The sequence below is a fragment of the Pleuronectes platessa genome, chromosome 3 (assembly GCF_947347685.1).
Source record: "Pleuronectes platessa chromosome 3, fPlePla1.1, whole genome shotgun sequence".
In the NCBI taxonomy this organism is placed as follows: domain Eukaryota; kingdom Metazoa; phylum Chordata; class Actinopteri; order Pleuronectiformes; family Pleuronectidae; genus Pleuronectes; species Pleuronectes platessa.
Genome location: NC_070628.1, coordinates 27,426,503 through 27,444,973, shown reverse-complemented (window position 1 = coordinate 27,444,973; position 18,471 = coordinate 27,426,503). Strand labels below are relative to the sequence as shown.

The window sequence follows — 18,471 nt, the reverse complement described above, 5'->3', positions numbered from 1 at the left end:
GCTGACTCATGTGACATCAGTTGAGGCGAGCGATCCATATGCTGCAGTTCTCCTTAAGACCCGGAAACGATAGATCTGAGGTTCCTCTTTAAATGGTCACATTTCTTACCAATCGTAACATTAAAACATTTGACATCAGTGTCATATTATCTTTCATGGACTGTTCGCACCAGTAGAACCCTTCAGTCTAATGTATGTGAATGAACTTCACAATAAAACATACAAGATTTTAAGCCAAATATAAATATTTGAGTTAACTTTTCTTAATTCCTGAACTATCATTTCTCATTACCATTCAACCGCCATTTTCAGCAATATGATAGATCTGCATAAGGATTAATATTGATAAAGATATATCGAACTTCGCTCTAGTGTCAACAGTTATCGTCTTTACACACATATAACAGCACCACTGGAGTTATGATGTGCTAACTTTTGAAGGACCATTCTGACCCTTTGAGAGTAAAGGGAATGTTCAGTCAATGGTGGAAAGATATGTTTTACAAATTAAAAGAAACAAGAGCCGTGAAATGCTTTTGCCCAAATTGTATTTTATACTTAACGGTGTACGTTTACCAAAGCAAAATAGAAATATTACTTACAAATGCATATCGAAAGGCACGGCATCAAAATACAATTTGACATGCAAGAGTTATGTTTCTTTAAAACAGGAGTAAACATTCAAACGTTGACCCATCTGGCCTGTCTGTTAGAAAATAACAGCTGTCCGTCACGGGGGCGAATACTTAGCTTAGGGGTTGTTGCTTTTACAGAAGCATCCAGTCAAAATGGCAAAGTGAAATTCCTACCGACTTACAGTACTAAGAAGAGAGCGTGCGTTCTCCACAACCTCTTGGAAGATGTGACGTTTGTAACAAACGGTTTCTGTGAGAATGCCCGTGTGCATGAGCTGCATCTGACGTCCACTGCTTAGCACCCGAAACTCTGCGCCCCCTTTGTACAACAGAGACCATGACAACACGCCTACATCACTGTCAGGACAGATGGCCCCTGTACATAAATATACATCTTAAATATACATTCAGAGGAGCGGGGGAGGAATGAGCATGCAGATTTGGTCCACGTTTACAGCGGTCAGCTAGAGCAGGAAGCATCGACCCAACACTCATCCTGAGAAACAGCACTGACCACAAGGAGTGTTCCCCAAAGGACATGCACAACCAGGGCTGGGTTTTTGGCACATTACTGTCTTTTTCTTTTTCTAACTACCACCCCCTCACTCATGACTGGCATTTGTTAATCTATCTAAAACATGACTATGAACTCACAATGTGCATGGCTTTAAGTCTCTTGATACAGATCTTTATACAAAGTGTTGCAGAAGCAAAGCACATAAAATATTCCAGTTAAAAAATACAACAATAAAAACTTAATATAAAAGTGGATGTGAGCAGGGACACCCTGTCAGTCCACGGGAGGTGCAGTTCAGCTTGTTATACAGTAGATCTGCCAAATCATAAAGGCCCAAACACAAGCTAATAACCCTGAAATCTCTATGCTCTTCCAGTTACTGTTAAATGTGCTCTGCAGGTGTTTGATGCTGCGTCTCTGTTCCTTGTTTTGTGTCTTCTGAGCTGGATGACAAATAAATCTGTAATACTCTTCATCTCCATGTAGGTGTTTTTTCCAGGTTCATCTTGACAGTTTGCTGATGACTCGAATGAGGGCGGCGTTCTCGTCCTTGAGCCTCTGGTTGTCTGCTCTGAGATCCCCCAGAACCTACAGAAACACCATCACACATTCATTATTTTACTCGGCTTGAAATATAACCGTGACACAGCGTTCTTTGTTGCTCACTTCTGCGGCAGCTCTGTGACTATTTTACCAGATCAATACTGGAATAATTTCAGTGTTTACAGCATGAGATAAAATGGAGCCGAGCAGTGAGGATGATTTTGATGTCCTCTTACTTCTTGAAAATATTGGGTCAATCCAATCCTGAGAAAACGCCACGAGCAAGCAGAATGTAATCTTCTGATCAAGGAGCCTGCGAAATTATTCTGATCGGTTCCAAATCTATTTCAGGATGTCAGTTGTCCAATTTGATACAGGGGCACTTAGACCACATATTAAAAAGAAAACCCAGTTCTCTGATCTAACTGATCCCGAAAAGCTCAAACACCTCAGAAACACCTTTCAGAGACGAAGGTTACGGAGTGGGAGTGTAAACCACAGGTGCAGCTTCTGAGAACAGGTTTAAGCCTTAAACCACAACTCAGCTAATTCTAGAGCAACAACCCCAGAGTTTCCTCTAAACATGAGCACTTTCCAACATAACACTGGTCAGTCTACAGGAGACAATGGGACTGCTGCTCGGTGCAAAATAACAGAGGCAGGTTGATGACTTTTCTCTGGATTTTCAGGTTTTCAATTGTCAAAGAATTGCGACGTAAATACAATTATGAAATCAGTGAAATCAGCCTCAAATTCTGTGTCAAATTCTGTGTCAAACATCCAACATCCTGCACAGTGAAGCTCTAACAACCAAGTGAAATTAAAACATGTAAAACACATTCTTCAGTGATTTTAAATGACCCAATTTGAATTTTTATCACATTAGATATGATGTAGAACTCAGGAGGAATACAGACATTTGGGATTAGAGCATGGTATGATTACGTCATGCTGATTCAGAACAGTTGTGATGAGTATTGAAGTGAACATGATTACCTTCAGCTCATCCTCCAGTTCCACTGCTTTCCTCTGGAGGGCCAACTTCTCCTATGAGCACAAGAGTGTGAAAATCAAGGGCAGACACTTTGCCTGCTGTTACCTAAATGCAAGTTTGTCACATGTTTCTAACACCTCGGTTTCTCTGTTTATACATTTACATCACATCTTATACAGTAAGATAAGTGTCAGCCATTAGGGCTTCACAGTTTGAAGTCACAACTCAAGAAACTAAAGCTTATTTTTTTTTAAAAGCTGCTCCAGTTTAAAAAAAGATGGCTTTTGTTTCCATTGTTTTAACTCAGATTCTATCATTTAGAAATATTATTTCTGCATCTTTGCAATATGTCTGTAGGGCACCAGTGGAGGTGAATTCCACCAGACAAAGTGAAATAAAAGCTCAGACTCACAAATCTCTCCAGCTCCAGCAGGGCAGGTCTGTCTGTGCTGCTCTCTTGGCTCTGCAACAGGAAGAACCACTATTCATTGACTGTTTTCATACACACGACTGCAGAATTACACACCAACAACAGACACTGAATTAACTAAATCATTTCAAAACTACACATCCAGTCCACAACGCTCTCCTTGATTTGATCAATGACTGCATATAAAGATGGATGACATGTTCACACACAAATATCCTGCATGTATTTAAAGCTGTTAGCGTCGGTTGTACGATTGGCTGCACAGTCGTAATCGGGGAGTGGAGGCCCTGCAGGTACACGCGTCCCAACCATCAGTCTCAGCTAGCCCCTTATTTATGGTGACAGATAACTAATCGAAACCAAACTTATCAGATTAATAAGGAAAAAAATAAACAAAAACAAAAAATACCAGAGCTTTTTGGGAGATGCCTTGTTACCTCTCTTTAATATTTATAGTCCTTTATAATCGCTGATCAAATAAACATCAGTGCTTACTCACATGCACACGCACAGGCATGTCTCCATAGCTTCAGAGGACATTCCATTGACTTCTTAAATAACTAACCTTAACCTACAGGCAAGTCGCTGTATGTGCACATAAGGAAGATGAGTCCCCACAATGTGACGGGTTGTAGTTCCCAAGAAAAAACTATACTAACACCTGGACCACACATACAAACACACTATATATGTTTTTATTTAAAAACGGTATTTTCAAACTGTCAACACATGGGTATTGGTGACTAATCATTATTATCATTATCCATTCTAATACACCTGAAAAAGCACATCACACCGGGCATGTTCTGGACCCTGGACACGGGAGCTGTCATGGATTGCTCGAATAAGATCTCATCTCCATATGATAACAGGGTGATCATGTAAAATACAGAATTAAGCTGCACAACAGCTGTTAGCCAAGACAACAGGGCCAGCAACACTTGTAATTAGTTATCCATGTTGCAATCAACACTGGTAGCAGTGGATGATGTCCGTTGTTATCTCCAGGAAGAGTGTCATGTGATAGATGCCTGACAAATCAGCAAAGGCTTAGTTTTAACCAAAGAGAACCAATCAGCAAGCGGTTGGGAGTGTCTCCCATATAACTTCCACACATCTGTTTCTGCCCTTCTAGACTCAAACACAGCACCTGAGTTTAAAGAGGCCCAGCAGCTTTTCCAGACTTCTCTGTTTTAGCAGCTCTAAACAACAACACTCTTGCACACAGACGACTCTGTCTCACAGAGTCACGCACACATGCAGCTCTTTCAATCTTTGAGGTCAGAGGAAGCAGCAAACCTGCCGAACCTGTCGGAGTCTCTCCAGCTCCACTTTGTTTTGGCTGAGCAGCAGCTCCATCTCCTGCACATTGTCCTTCAGAGCCAGGTTTTCCTGCAGTACCTTATAGTACAGCTGATAGGAAACACACAAGACAGAGATTCAGCGCACAACGACATTTTGTTTCGTACAGTTCTGGGTGTGCAGGTGGGAGTAGTTTGGCTGCTTAGGGTTTCTGATCACTTCTATCTAGATCTTGTCGGGTATCATTCCTGTCCTCATTTGTCAAGACCTCAGCTACAGCTCTCTTTCAGCCCTCAGGTGATTTTATTAGGAATGTGTGATATCTTCTGAGGAGAGGGTCAGGACTTACCGTTCTGTAGTCAGCTGACAAGTCTTCCAGTGGACTCTCACTGCAGAGACACACAAGGGACTTTAAAAGCTCAGAATCGTCAACACCAATACTGTAATTTCCCTTTTTGGATGAAGAAGGTATCCATCAATCTAACACAGGTTTAAACATTTCAATACAAATCTTACAATGTACACAGTTAGAAAGGTTTAGCGAAGTTCAAGATAGCCGACTCACTTGGAAGTGGTAATATTGTTCTTATCATCCAGATAAGCATCCTCTTCTTCATTCTAAAAGAAAACAATGACAGGTTCACATTTTCAGTTACACATCCCTAAACCTATACTCTCAGTGCAGCAACACTAGTGCAGTGCTTGTTGTCTGTTTGGAATGGGTTGTTTGTTTGGCCTGTGGTGATGTTGGTGGCAGCTTTCTTATTGAAACTATAAAAGAGTCCTGCATGAATTGAACAGCGGCAGAATGACCAGCTGCAGGACAGTCCACAGAACCACACTGAACGGTCGTGGTCGTGAACACAACCGTTGTGTTGAACAACACCACTTATGTTCCAGCCATGGCTGCTACAGGGCACCTGTCCGCTATTTATTGAATATGTGGTAGTTTGTCACAATATCATAATTGACCATTGATTGTCATATATAGCTTTTTTAAATTATTATTATTGGTAAAGCGTTTAATACTTTTTGCAGAAAAACACCTTATATACAGAATGATGTAATAAAGTTGTTTAAATGGTCTAATCCCACAGCATTATGTATACTGTGACAGCTTGTGCAGCATTTTATCAAAGGTTAAGGATGTTCACACTGAGTAATATCAGGATTTGATTGATTTGTTGTTTATTTGGTTTTAATGGCTGGTTCACCAAACAAAAACATTCTAGATGACTTTTGAATCATCTCTCCTCATCCTTAAACATCTTTGTGGAGTTTTGGTTTGATAGACATCCAATAAAGTTCAGTGAGTTATAAAACAAAGTTTGGCAGCGCAGCATGTGTGTGACGTTCAGGCAGCTAAGTGGGGCTTACCAGCTTATGATCATGTTTCGTTACAGCGTCGGAGAAACAAAAATCAAGTTGCCTGATAAAAAAGATCTAGAAGTGGGCAGTGAACATTAAGTTACATCCTGTCAAAGAGGAAGTCGTTTTGCTGACCTTTCATCAACCTTCAGTGTGCAGATATTGTTGCAAAGACAGGAGAAACAAATAATTTGTTCCCTAAAATGAAGTCCCAACTAAAATGAAACTACAATTTGTTTGGCAGTGAACGGTCGGCCATGTTTGCGATGATGTGAAGTTGTTTCTTACCTCTCCTTCCGGCTGGACGATTCCAGTGGAGCGCCTCTCCTTCCTCCCTTTTCTCCTGTCCTTCACTGCCAGACGCTTCTCTCCCTCTGGCTCCAAATTCTTTACTGGGTCTGTATCTGGAAAAGATGGAGATCAACAGTAAACACTCCTGAATTCTGTGAGACTATATGTTGAGTATGGAATTCTAAAAATGAAGAAACAATATCATTAACTAACACAGCTTAAATGCAAAAGCTGCTTGACAGAGCTGTTTCTGCGAGGCTGGATCGATTAAAGTAACTTATATGTGGGGTAGATCAGTTTCTAAATATATAACTTTGTAAGATGCAGGAGGCTGTCTTATCTTTGGCATCACTCTTTGGTTCAGATCAGTACATGTTGAGGCTTGAGGGAAAGGCGCATTTGACATGAACAAAGTGCTCTTCTTCTATCTATGAGCTGATGTTCAAGGTTGATCTGATATGTTTGCTGAACTCAGCTTGATTTATCTAAACGTGAACATGTCAGATGGGGAGTTGCTCGGTTCGCATCTAAATAAGGGTGGAGTGTGGTACGAGGTCAGAGTATATGTGTGATAACTGCCCTGAAAGTTTAACCACACCTAATGCTGTACTTCACAGCTAGAGGATATAGCGCATATGTGAGGAAACCCATTTCCTTTTAATCTGCAATTCTCAAAAACACCCAACCAAAATGTACTTCTATTTCTTAGTCTCATTCTTACAGTAAACAGAAGTGAGACTGTTCACATGGGGAGGGCAAACAGAACAATACATAATAGATCTTTGAGGCTTTACCAATATTTTACATTGATAACAATGTTTCTAGAAGTGTGTAGCTTTTGCATTTTTTCTGCAGAAATTCCCACCAGCACATTATACTGTGTAGAAAATCTGTTGATATTACTGACTCAAATTTAGTGGGAGAAATGACCACTCTAAGCATTGTTCAGATTTTGTCAAAAAGAATGTATCTAGTTATTCAAACAACACAAGGTGGTTGTGACCTCTGAAATCCATAACTCCTTGTTAACATCATGATTCGCTGTTCTTCCTCACTCACCTCTTTCAGCAGGCGTGATGGTGACGATGGGGCTGACAGGCTGGACGTTACGAGGTGCTGGATCTACAACTTTAGCCACAGTCTTCTCTGCTTCTTTTAGGTCTGTCAGAGTCACACCCTGAGCACACAGAGCAAAAATATAAACAACTCAAAGGCCAATCGCAACAATTTTCCCAAAAAAGACAACCTTTCCATCGTGACAAAAAGCTAATGATGCAGTACATTTGTACCTAGGTATGTGTGCAGCAAGATGCAAAGTTCTACTACAGTCCTGGAATATTCGGGTTAACCACATCATCACAAAGTAAATTGTTCACTTGGTAAAGTGCTGTCTTTCTTTCTCTCAAAATCCTTTTACAGTACAGTGTTTGCCCCACAGCATTCACACACAAGAGGTTGTAACACCTGCCAAGAGAGTACCAGTAATATTAAATAAGTAGTACAAAAACAGCACCGTGCAGATCTGTGTGAAGGACATGAAATCCAAAAGGTATGCAAGTGTACAATGCAGAAAGATGAGGCAGAGACTCAATGATTCCACCACTTTGTATGAGATAGGGATGTCCCCTAAAACCCAGTTCTGGATATGAGCTGGTTCTGTATTTGTATGTTTGGTTCTTTTACTGGTGCTTGAAGGAACCTGGGAGTGAGATCAGCTCGGTCTGTCTAAGTCTGTTTGCCCCAAGGCCAAAGCTGAGCTCCTTTACCACAAACACACACACACACAGACACACACTTGCATGTCTTTCTATACTTGTGAGAAGAGCCCTCATCGACATAATTCTACCACAACAAAATAACTAACCTCTGCCCATATCTGTATTAATATGGACTGATCAAAAATTGTTCTGTGTCCTTAGATTTCTTCTTTTTAAAACTTTTTAAAAACTACTGTGGAGTTTATACCTTGCTGTGGTAAATATTGCAGTTATTTCAGTTGTTCCTACCTCCATCATAGAGGTTATGTTTTTGTCTGCTTGTTTGTTATATATCAGGATTACGCGAAAACGACTTAAAGAAATTGTGTGTAGGGGATGGGTCATGATGACTCATAAAGAACTCACAACATTTTGGTTGCGATCCAGATTTCTTTTTTTTATTATAGTTAGCATTGGATTCCACATTCCACATTCCATTCCAAGAAAATGAATGGATCCTGATCATGTTTCCGGCTGTGATATTTATGAGTTTTCTAAAATTTCTCGGCTAATCGAAATAAAAAAGCTGACCTAGTGAATTTTGTGAATTCTAGTGGTTTCATAATAGGACTGTTGAGCCTTGGCGGAGGTAGAGTGCCACTCTGGTATTAAAATAAAACTAATTTCCAATCCTCATCTAAATGTTTTCAATTTTGACAAAATCATAACCATACCCATCACCTGTAAGCCATACCTGTGTGGAGCGGCGAGACTGGCGCATGAGTCGAGAGCGAGCTTTCCTCTGAGATTCAGACTCCTCGTCTCTGACAGGAGCCTGGAACCTGAACTCACAAACATCCACAAATTATATATTACATATGCATTCTGTCAACTTAACTGCCTTTATGCACCATGCAATTGTATGAAACTCCACTGAGAAAAAAAACTATAATTGGTCAAAAACTCGGTTCTCAATGTTCATTAAAAAACGATATTGGTGTGAATATTTTTTGAGGTTCCTGCTTCGTACTTGCGCCTGTCAGCATTGGGGGCGTTTGGACTCTCAGCGGAGGCGTCTCTCGTCTGAGGAGTGGGTTGAACTCTTGCAGTGCGGTTCGCCTTGTCCTGCTCCTTCTCCTCATCATCCTTGTCCTCTGGTGTCTAAACCACAGAAGAGAAGAAAGATTTTCTTTACTGTTATCAGCTCACACCAGTTAAATCTTTGATTTATCTTCCTAGTAAGGAAACAAAACTAATGATCGAGTCTTTTTTGTTGACATGCTCTTACCCTTCTCACCTGACACAATTTAGTTCTGCAGTTCTGGTGAAATGCTGGTATGTGAGGTCATATTAGATAAACGGTGTATCATGACAGTGTTGGTGTTGACATTTTACATATATTAGACAACATACACTCTTACTTTCTTCTTCTCATTTTACTGATATTGATAAATATTGTCGCCATATACGCCAAGTAATTTAATACTTCGCTTCTGTGTTTGACAAAAAGTTCTACTGTTATCTATACAGTGCATCATGAGAATATGATGTGATAGCACCAAAATCTGATAAATCATGTGAGCTGCCTTTTGCACAAAATAATAGCTTATTCAATAAAATGTATATATTGAATAATAAATACTTTTCGATCAAATACTTTTGAGGACACAAACTGACAAAAGGTAACACAAGAGGTATAAAATCATTTCTTGCATTACTGAGGTTATGTTTACTTTTAATCACATGTTGTCCTTTACATTGAGCTATCTTACCTCACCCTTACATATGCATAACAACACTTGTGTAACACTGAGGCCTGCACTTCTCAGTGAGTATTACCTTGTCAGCAGGGCTGACTGTAGATGTGGTCACACTCTCTGTGTCTGGACTAGACACTGTGGAGCTTTCTGAGGGAAGAGAAGGAGGATAATTTGTCATCAGCACAATCTCTAGTAATCTTTAGAGAGAAGTGGTACAACTCATGGTCAGTGTCAGCCCAGTCGCTGTTGTTACCTGGGCTGCTCTCTTTCTCCTCGCTCAGCTCCAGGTCTCCAGAGACGCCCCTCTCTTTAGACTGATCCTGCACGTTCATCTTGTCTCTACTGCTCATCCTGCACACTGAGCTCCTGGAAGCATTAAATAGGACAGATGTTGACCTCAAAGGATAACACAACTCAATAAGATTTTGGAAAGCAAAACTTGGCACAATAAATAATTTTTCAGTTTCATTAACATCTGTCCAAAATCTGTTAATTTAAGTAGAATACAGAGGAAAGGAACAATGGAGGTATATTAAATGGGTAAGAATGTGTATAATTCAGGATAAGTAACAGTTAGATACTAACCTCCGCCGTCTGTTTTGTGCATTTGCTGTGGTGGAGCCTGGCTGGTTTTGCCTATCCAGTATGGACTGTTCATTACGCCACTGAGAGAGGAGGATACACAGCAGAGTGAGATCAAGACAACAGGTCTTCTTAATTACACAAAGTAAATGGACATGACACCAGTAAAGATAAACACTTTCTCACATTGGCTTGTTTCTGTGATAACTCCTCCAGCAGGTCCTCAACACTTTCATCAGCAACATCAAATGGAGTCTGACCCTGCAAGGTTCAATTCATATCAAGTGGAGGCAACATGTCAAAAATAAAACATGAAATGGAAAACAGAGTGGAAAACCTGTGTGTTGTTAAGATTTACATCCTTATTGGTTCACATGTGTTATACAAAATTCTGTCTGTCATAATAAATGTTCTACCGTAAATGAAAGTATGCCTTTATCTTGATTTATATAGAATAAGAAGTAGAAAATAGAAAACAACTATAATGTAACAGGAAAAATGTTCAGTATTGTTAGGATCTTTACCGCATTGCTGCGGGATTCCATATTGCACAGCTGTTCAGCCAGTATGCGACAGGCCTCGTCCTGACCCCAGTGTGCTGCTGCATGGAGGGGTGTCCAACCATCAAAGTCCATAGCTGACACATCCAGCCCACACTGACACAGGATCCTGGACAACACAAGTGCAAGGTGTCAACAGGAGAGTGTCACTATACGTGCTGGTATAGCACGTATAGAAAAATCTAGACAGCGTTCTGGGCATAAATCCATTAAAAATCAAGTCAGGAGTGTTTACTTGAGAGCCTCCAGGTAGCCTTTGGCTGCAGCCACATGCAGCGGGGTGGCCCCAGTCTTAAGATGTCGCACATCGGCAGGCGGGCCCTCAGTTAGCCAGGTTCGGGCGTCTTTCATGATCTGTTCCTCCTCCAGCCGCTTAGCTGCCTCCAAGTCCACACCTTGAAACAAATAGAACATGTCAAATTCACACATCCCTTTTTATATCCGTGCCCAGAAAATGAGACACAAATTAAATGTGCATTGCATTTAGCTATTAATGCTTCATCTTAGTAGTATCCAGGGTTAGTCTTCTCTCTTTTTCCATCTTTTACAAAACAGACTCAGCTTTAAGCAAAAGCACTATAAAAGCCTTCCAGGAAAGCTTGTCCAAAAACGTGCACTACTATCTCCTTGTGACACAGTTTCATCAGACAACAAATTTCACCAACTAGTTTGTTCCAAGCATCAAACTGCCTTAAACGCTTTGTTCTCCAGACCTCGAGCTCACTATAATCAACAATGACCCAAACAAATGACTGGGAAATCCTTATAAAGACGTTATTTGGATTATCTCCTGAAGGTCAATGTAATTTATGAAAACACAGGCAGAAAACAAATTTTCAAGGCACTAAACTATAAAAACTTGCCTTGAATATTGAGACATAGGTGCATAGGCGGCCTTTTTTCCACACCTTATCCAGCACAGCGAATAAAACTATAAACAGGCCGATCAGGTACTTTCGATTTAGCTCAACAAACATACACAAAAACACATTCCGTTAATACAACAGAAGATGTGCTGGAAAGAAACACACACACATAATAGACCCCTGGATAAAGCCTAATAAAAAAAAGGTGAATTGTTGTCAAGGAACATCACTCACCTTGTCTCTGAGTATAATCCTGAAGAAGGGACTCAGTGGTTTCATCCAAAGCAATGTCGAGAGGAACGTCACCGTCACAGTTCACAGCAGAGAGAGACGCACCTTTCTGCAAAAGGAAACTGTCAAAACAAACATGGACAGAGTGAGAACTCGTTTCAACTATAGAAGATAACCAACTTGAAATAGAGAACATATAATCGTTCACATTATATTTGTTTGAAGTGCAGAGTTTCAATCTTCCAAGAAAAGCCATGACAAATTATTCACACAAAAAAAGGTGCATAAATTCTTAAATCGTTGCATGTGTCTGTGTGCCAGGCCAGCCAACTCCTGCTTTAGCTTCCAAACAAGGCAACAATGTTAGTATTGTTGAATGCAGAAATACTCTGGCACCCACGCTGCACTCGGACCTCCCCACAGTGGCGAAGACTATTGTATTACACATCTTATTCGACACTATATTATACTACATACACTGCAATGTCAGAGTAGCCGCAGGAGGCAGCAACATGCAGTGGCGTCCATCCCTCACTGTCAACCTGGTTCTCATTGGCACCTTGCTCCAAAAGGAAGGTCACCATCTCCATGCTGCCATCTATGCAGGCCTGTGGACAAGAGAGGAAACCAAATGATTGTAAATGTTTCTTATTCATCATCCAATGACTTCGTTGAAACCTCGGGAAGAGAAGCTGCCTCACCTGGTGCAGAGCTGTGATTCCATCAGCGTTAGAACAATTGATAACTTCTATCACATCTTCCCTGTTTGTCCCTTTGATGTCTTTGGCCTCTTTCAGCATCACCTGAGCCTCCTCCGTGTCCCCGCTGGCACAGGCAGCCAGGAACTCTGCAGCCCTGTCAAACCTCACGCTTTTCCTAAAGACATAATATAAACAACTAGATAAGTTCACTGGGTAGCAGTTGTAACAACCATACATTGTAACACAACTAAATTTCATACTGGGAATTTACAGAACGTGTATACAAACACCTCATAACACTGAGCAAACAAGGTTCTATAGTTTTGGTATTTGAAAACATATCATGTGTCTCTCGATTCTTTCTGAATTTGATCCTTGTGTGCCTCTAAGCCCCATACCAATCATCTTCCTAATGAAGAAGTGAACCCTTAAACACAGGTAAATAATGGTAAACAGCCTGTTTTTTATAAAGCCTTTTTCTAGTCTTGATGACCACTCAAAGCCATATTCACCAACACAATCATACAGTGGATCTATACGGGCAGCACTTTTTTCTATGAGGGGCCATTCGGGATTCAGTGTCTTGCCCCCAGAACACTTGGGCATGCAGGTAGGGAAGACAGATAATAATGCAAGCCTTTAACTTTGAATAGTGTTTTGACGCAAATGTGTCTGTAAGTGTGCTCCAGTCAGTGTTGGTGAGGGTCCATATATGGAGACTTTTTGTTGTCAATTATCATATTGCTGCAGCCCTTGTAGCAGGTGGACCTGCAGCTGTGACAAACACTACTGAAGTTCTAGACAGTGATCTTTCGGACATTGTTTAAAAGCTTTGAAAGAAATGATCATTCATCATCATTTACACCAGTCCGATGGATCACGATAAGCAAAGTCAAGCAGGGACACTACTGGACCATGACAAATACCCTTTGTAGGACTCTTTGCTAGCTAGCTAACAGGATAAACACCAAAGGAGAAACGACAACTGATAACTGGTGTTTTACACATACACTACGAGCTTCATCAAACAAGGAACTCGGTGGGTTTTCAGTAGCTGGAGGGGGGTGAGTTGTAGTGTTTCTGGTATTTTCCCCCCTTGTCCAAGCCCACGCACAATTCCTCCTTAAGCATAACTGGAGATGTTTATGCTAAGCTAAGTTGGCTATTATTTGGCCCTCGATGTAGGACTGTTTGACAGGAGTCGTTTCCTCACCGTCGTTTGAGGAGGGGGCTGACTTCTGCAGAGCCCACCGACTCTGGCTGCTCCCTGGGGGGGTCGTTCAGCTCGGCCTCCGGCTCCCCTGCTCCTTCCTCGGCATCGCCCCGCCACCTCCGCCGGGGCACGGCCGACGCTTTGTCCGTGCAGGAGCCGGACCAGCGCTTCAGCTGCTCCCGCCGCTTGGTTCTTGCCGAGTCCCCCATTTATTTATCCGAGGAGGACTGTGTTTTTAAAAATAAAACATACACTCGGGAGGGGAAGACACACCCTCCATGTGTATACTTTCACTTCCTGGTTCTTGCTCTGGATGTGGAGGAAGCCTCGGCTCGAGTTCGTAGGCGTCGGGAGCGCGCAGAGCCGCGCAGGGGCCAGGCCATGTGACGTCACCGCTGTTGTTGCGTAGCGGAGAAGTCACTGTGCACCGAGAGCAGGACACTTCCTGTCTTTGTGCTTCTTCTAACACCGAAGACACATGTTGACAGAAAACCAACCACCAGGAAAAGCCTGTACTTCAAACTCAGTCACAGGACTGTAGGGGAAGTAACAGAAGTCATTTACAAACAGTTCTCTCTTTAGTCTTTACACAATGTTAACGGCCTAAATTGCAAGGATGATCTTATCATAGATTAATAACATTATAAGGATAACTACTTGCAATGTGCATGTCTCCCCCTGATGTTTACATTCTATAAAGTTATCACCGGTGCTTAAAACCCTGCATTCTGACTTTGTCTTAAGTGGTTACCTGCACCTTGTAGCCTCGCTATGTTTGTATGCACTGTATTGAAACCTATCTGGACTCTGCCTTGTCTTGATGTGGGGAATTTAGGGGGAGGGGGGGGGGTTGGAAAATGTGCCCACTGTCATTGTTATTTTCTTAATTATTTTCTATTTACTGTACCCACATGCCCACATTCTGTTTTTTTTCTCCCTTTTCTGTCGTGTCTGAGCAGTTCTGTATGTTTTGTGTTATGAGAAAATGTAATAAAAATATTAAAAAAAAAAAAAAACTGCATTCTGTGGTGAAAATAAAAGTTTCATATCATGATTTGTCATGCAGTCTGTGGGTTAACAAGCCTACAGCATGCTAAAGTCTCTAGGTTACAGTGAGTTTTAACCACTTTTATTTAATCGTGGGAGAAATGTTTCTATCACACTGACCTCGGGAGCCTGTCAATCAGCCTCGGTCACAACAATCAATCTTAAGCCTCATACTGGCTCTCAGCTCGTCAACATTCCAACATGGACACGGGGGCAAATTCCACATCACATTTTTGCTGTGCCTCCGTGTGCACAGTGCTGCAACTCCACAGTCTGTTACCAACAGAAAGAGGAGGCCCACTGATGGAAGTAAGTAAATCTATCATTTGTTTTTGTAGTGCTGGCCCAATCTTGGACTAGTTGTCCAACCATGACAGAATATGCAGTTGTGATAATGTTTATTTGAGAGCGTTGTTGTAGAAGGGGTAGGTTCTTTGTGTAGAACAGATGCAGTAAAAACAAGAGAACAAACTAACATTAAGTGTCTTAGGAAGGTACTGGTCCATGAATCATATGGAACAGCTTCAGTACCTCCATGCATAGATTATAAGAGTTCTCCAATGGAAGAATTAACAGCCCTTTTCCAGAGGTTATTCCCTCACTTGTAAATGTGATAAGTGGGACAACGCTGTCGTACACGTCACTCCAATATTACAGATGAAATCTCAGAACCCTAATGTTCTGTAAGAAAACACATGAATTTGTTGGGCTTCATTCATTTGTTCATGATTTCCCATGAATAAGTATAGTTTAACTGATTAACTATTAAACTGATAATCTGAAAGTACTCTACTGGATGCAGACCATATAATCATGCTAATTCTGATAAATATCCTATCCTGTGATGTTTTTAAAGCTGCCTCTCAAGTGTAATATTTGCCCTGGTATCTCTTCTTGAGTGAGGGGACCAGAGCAAATCAATCATGAAACTTTAAAATCTTTAAATCTACAGAGTCATGGGCTGATAGTTGCTGAGTGACAGAGACAAGAAAGCCCTGTGAAGGTTATGAGGCGTCATTATCTGTTTATCTGTATGAACTTTCATGTCAACAAGAAACAAATTTGTCTCCACAAACTCTTGTTTCAGAATGTCTCTCCCCAAACACAAGGCAGCTCACTCGATCCCGCCTCCCGCTCTGTCCCGGCTGGCACGAGAGTGGCTGGCAGAGGACACACCCAACTTTGATCCTGCAGGGGTGTGTGTGGGGTCACAGGAGGTTGAGGCCAGGTTGCTGTGTAAGATGCCACACAGCATCCTGGCAGGGAGTCCCTTCTTCACAGCAGTGTTCACTGAGGTCGGCTGCACTGTGGACTGGATTTATCAGGAGGGGGCCAAGATTGGTAGGAACAGCTCACTTTCCTCACATGTGACCAGGTATCTGTGATTCAAACTTCTGTGTTTCTGCTCATTAAACACAAAGGGGAGCAGAGACCAGGTGTCACAGGATGAAGACAGTTAGTTTTATTAAATATCCATCCATCCTTTACTTGTCCATCAAGGGTCACCGGGAAGCTGGAGCGATCCCTTGGAAACTGGGCCAGAGGTAGTTCCCCCTGGATGGGTATGCCAGGGTGTGTCGATCATAGGGCCCTGTGGTAGAAGGCCCTAAACCTGTCAATAGTCGTTAAAAAAAATTAAAGTCATTTTCTAACAATATATTAATAACAATACTAACAATGTATATGACAACTTGTTAAGAAATGATTTGCCAAGCATTTTCCAAGCAATGTGCATCAACATAGAGTATTGTATGCTCATAAAGTGTTGTTTATTTACCTGATATCTTGCTTCTCAACATTAGATCTCAGTCTTCCTCTGTCCTCTGTTTAACCTGCACAGGCCCAGATGCTGTCACGTTGACTGCTGTGGTGACAGGGCCGGCAAGGTGCCTCCTTCTTGGGGAAAGGCCAGCTCTCAACTGCCTGGCCCGGGCCTCTGGGATCGCTACTCGCTGTTCTCTGCTCCAGGCAATGGCAGCGGCAGGAGGGTGGCATGGAGAGGTGGCTGGCACACGCAAGACCACCCCGGGCTTCCGTCTGGTGGAGAAGTATGCCATGCTGGTTGGCGGGGTGTCCATGCACAGACAGGACCTGAGTGGAATGGTGATGCTGAAGGACAACCATGTCTGGGCATCAGGAAGTATCACAGAGGTGAGAAGCTGAAGCAAAAATCCAGTTAATATAAAAAATGTATCTTCTTATGGTTTCAAACTCGAAAAAGTAGTCGTGTTTCAGGATCCATATATTCTGATGAAAGTATTGCTTCCACAGAGCTTAAGCTATTATTGGTTTACACTGATTCACAAGCACTTCTGAATTTATAGCACTGAAATATCTTTCTATGAAAACTATCAAAATGTATGTGATTTAAATGACAAACCTTTTAATAAATAGTGGACTTAAAAAAAAATCGAACCCAATGATTCAATAGTGGTTAAAGTTAGCAATGGAGTTGAAAAATGTATCATAAAAAGACCACATCCTGTTTGTTGTGCAGGCGGTGAGAGCTGCCCGCTCAGTGTGTGGCTTCAGCAGTAAGATCGAGGTGGAGTGTCGCTCTGCAGACGAGGGCAGAGAGGCAGCCACAGCAGGAGCAGACATTGTTATGCTGGACAACTTTCAAGCTCAGGTAGAGAATATGAAAAGAACACAAGTCATTTTTCACTTTCATTGCTCGGTTCCCACTCGCTCTGCCACTATACTCCACAATAACCGGCCTCTCCCCCACCCTGTCTCTCACCGACAGGGGCTCCATGTCGCAGCTCGAGCCCTGAAGATGGAGTTCCCAGCTCTACTGATAGAAGCCAGTGGAGGAGTTAATCCAGAGAACCTAGCTTTGTATTTCTCCCCGCATGTGGACATCATTTCCCTGGGCTGTATAACACAGGGCTGTCCTGTTGTGGACTTTTCTCTCAAGGTTCAAAATCCTGGTGCTCACTCAAGCCACCACAACAAAAACAGGACATTGTGAGATTTTGTTCTGATAAATAAAGTTCTTTTTTTCCCAGCTATACAGTGATCTATGGTTGCAAAATATTAACAAGAATGTGCTTGATTAATTCACATCCTGTTCCCTGATTTTGTTATAAGGATCGAAGGAGAACAGAAACTAGTCTGTTTTTTTCAGCCACGGCCAAACAGCCAGTGTCATGTCGTAAAAACAACGAAATATTCAAATCTGCAGTTACAACAAGAAACAGCATTCACAAGTCAAAACTGTCCAAGTGGTTTCAGAGACTTTGTAAATGAAATGAAGAAGTTTGGCACACTCAAACACATACTATTCTTATTTGAAATATTTTTTTTAGAAAGTGCTGTCAAGCCATGTAGACAGTTTGCTAAATTTAGTTTTTTTCATTTTTGAGTAATCCATAAAACATTTTCATACTGTGATATTGCTAATTCACTTCCTTTGCTAAAAGAAATGTAAAACATGGTATAACTATTGTGCAGGGGCAGACTGAGAGGGGGGGCCAAGGGGCACTGGCCACACATGATACACATATACAATGTTTCCCTCTTAACTTGAATTGATTAAAGCGTGGTGGGCGAAGAGAAAAATGACATGTTCAATGTCAAGAATAGATTTTGTGTAAATACTATATATATGATTCTTCCATCACTGGATGTAAACCAGGACAACTTTTCTGCATTCAAGTGATGGTTTCACTACCACAGCAAGTTTCTCACACGTTTTAATTTAACATCATCATCATCCTGTTATGAGAATCCTG

General features: G+C 41.6%; 2 protein-coding genes across 3 annotated transcripts; one reads left to right on the top strand and one right to left on the bottom strand.

Annotated features, from left to right (window-relative positions):
- Positions 1-531: 531 nt before the first annotated feature.
- ppp1r12c (protein phosphatase 1, regulatory subunit 12C) lies at positions 532-14,040 on the bottom strand. 2 transcript variants are annotated; one of them, XM_053418607.1, is made up of 20 exons: positions 13,691-14,040; positions 12,478-12,652; positions 12,254-12,384; positions 11,780-11,898; positions 10,915-11,074; positions 10,644-10,788; positions 10,306-10,380; positions 10,123-10,202; positions 9,791-9,903; positions 9,617-9,684; positions 8,808-8,938; positions 8,532-8,619; positions 7,140-7,257; positions 6,078-6,193; positions 4,987-5,039; positions 4,771-4,810; positions 4,419-4,532; positions 3,102-3,152; positions 2,692-2,742; positions 532-1,740 (listed from the first exon to the last, which is right to left on the bottom strand). In XM_053418607.1, exons 1-20 carry the CDS (start codon positions 13,897-13,899, stop codon positions 1,654-1,656), a joined length of 2,124 nt encoding a protein of 707 aa, XP_053274582.1. In that variant the 5' UTR covers positions 13,900-14,040; the 3' UTR covers positions 532-1,653. The 2 variants fall into 2 exon arrangements, with proteins under 2 accessions (XP_053274582.1, XP_053274583.1); XM_053418608.1 differs by having other exon boundaries at positions 4,428-4,532; positions 13,691-14,039.
- Positions 14,041-14,896: 856 nt separating this feature from the next.
- LOC128436528 (nicotinate-nucleotide pyrophosphorylase [carboxylating]) lies at positions 14,897-17,748 on the top strand. Its single transcript, XM_053418270.1, has 5 exons — positions 14,897-15,046; positions 15,825-16,078; positions 16,578-16,888; positions 17,235-17,366; positions 17,484-17,748. Exons 2-5 carry the CDS (start codon positions 15,826-15,828, stop codon positions 17,706-17,708), a joined length of 921 nt encoding a protein of 306 aa, XP_053274245.1. The 5' UTR covers positions 14,897-15,046; position 15,825; the 3' UTR covers positions 17,709-17,748.
- Positions 17,749-18,471: the final 723 nt, after the last annotated feature.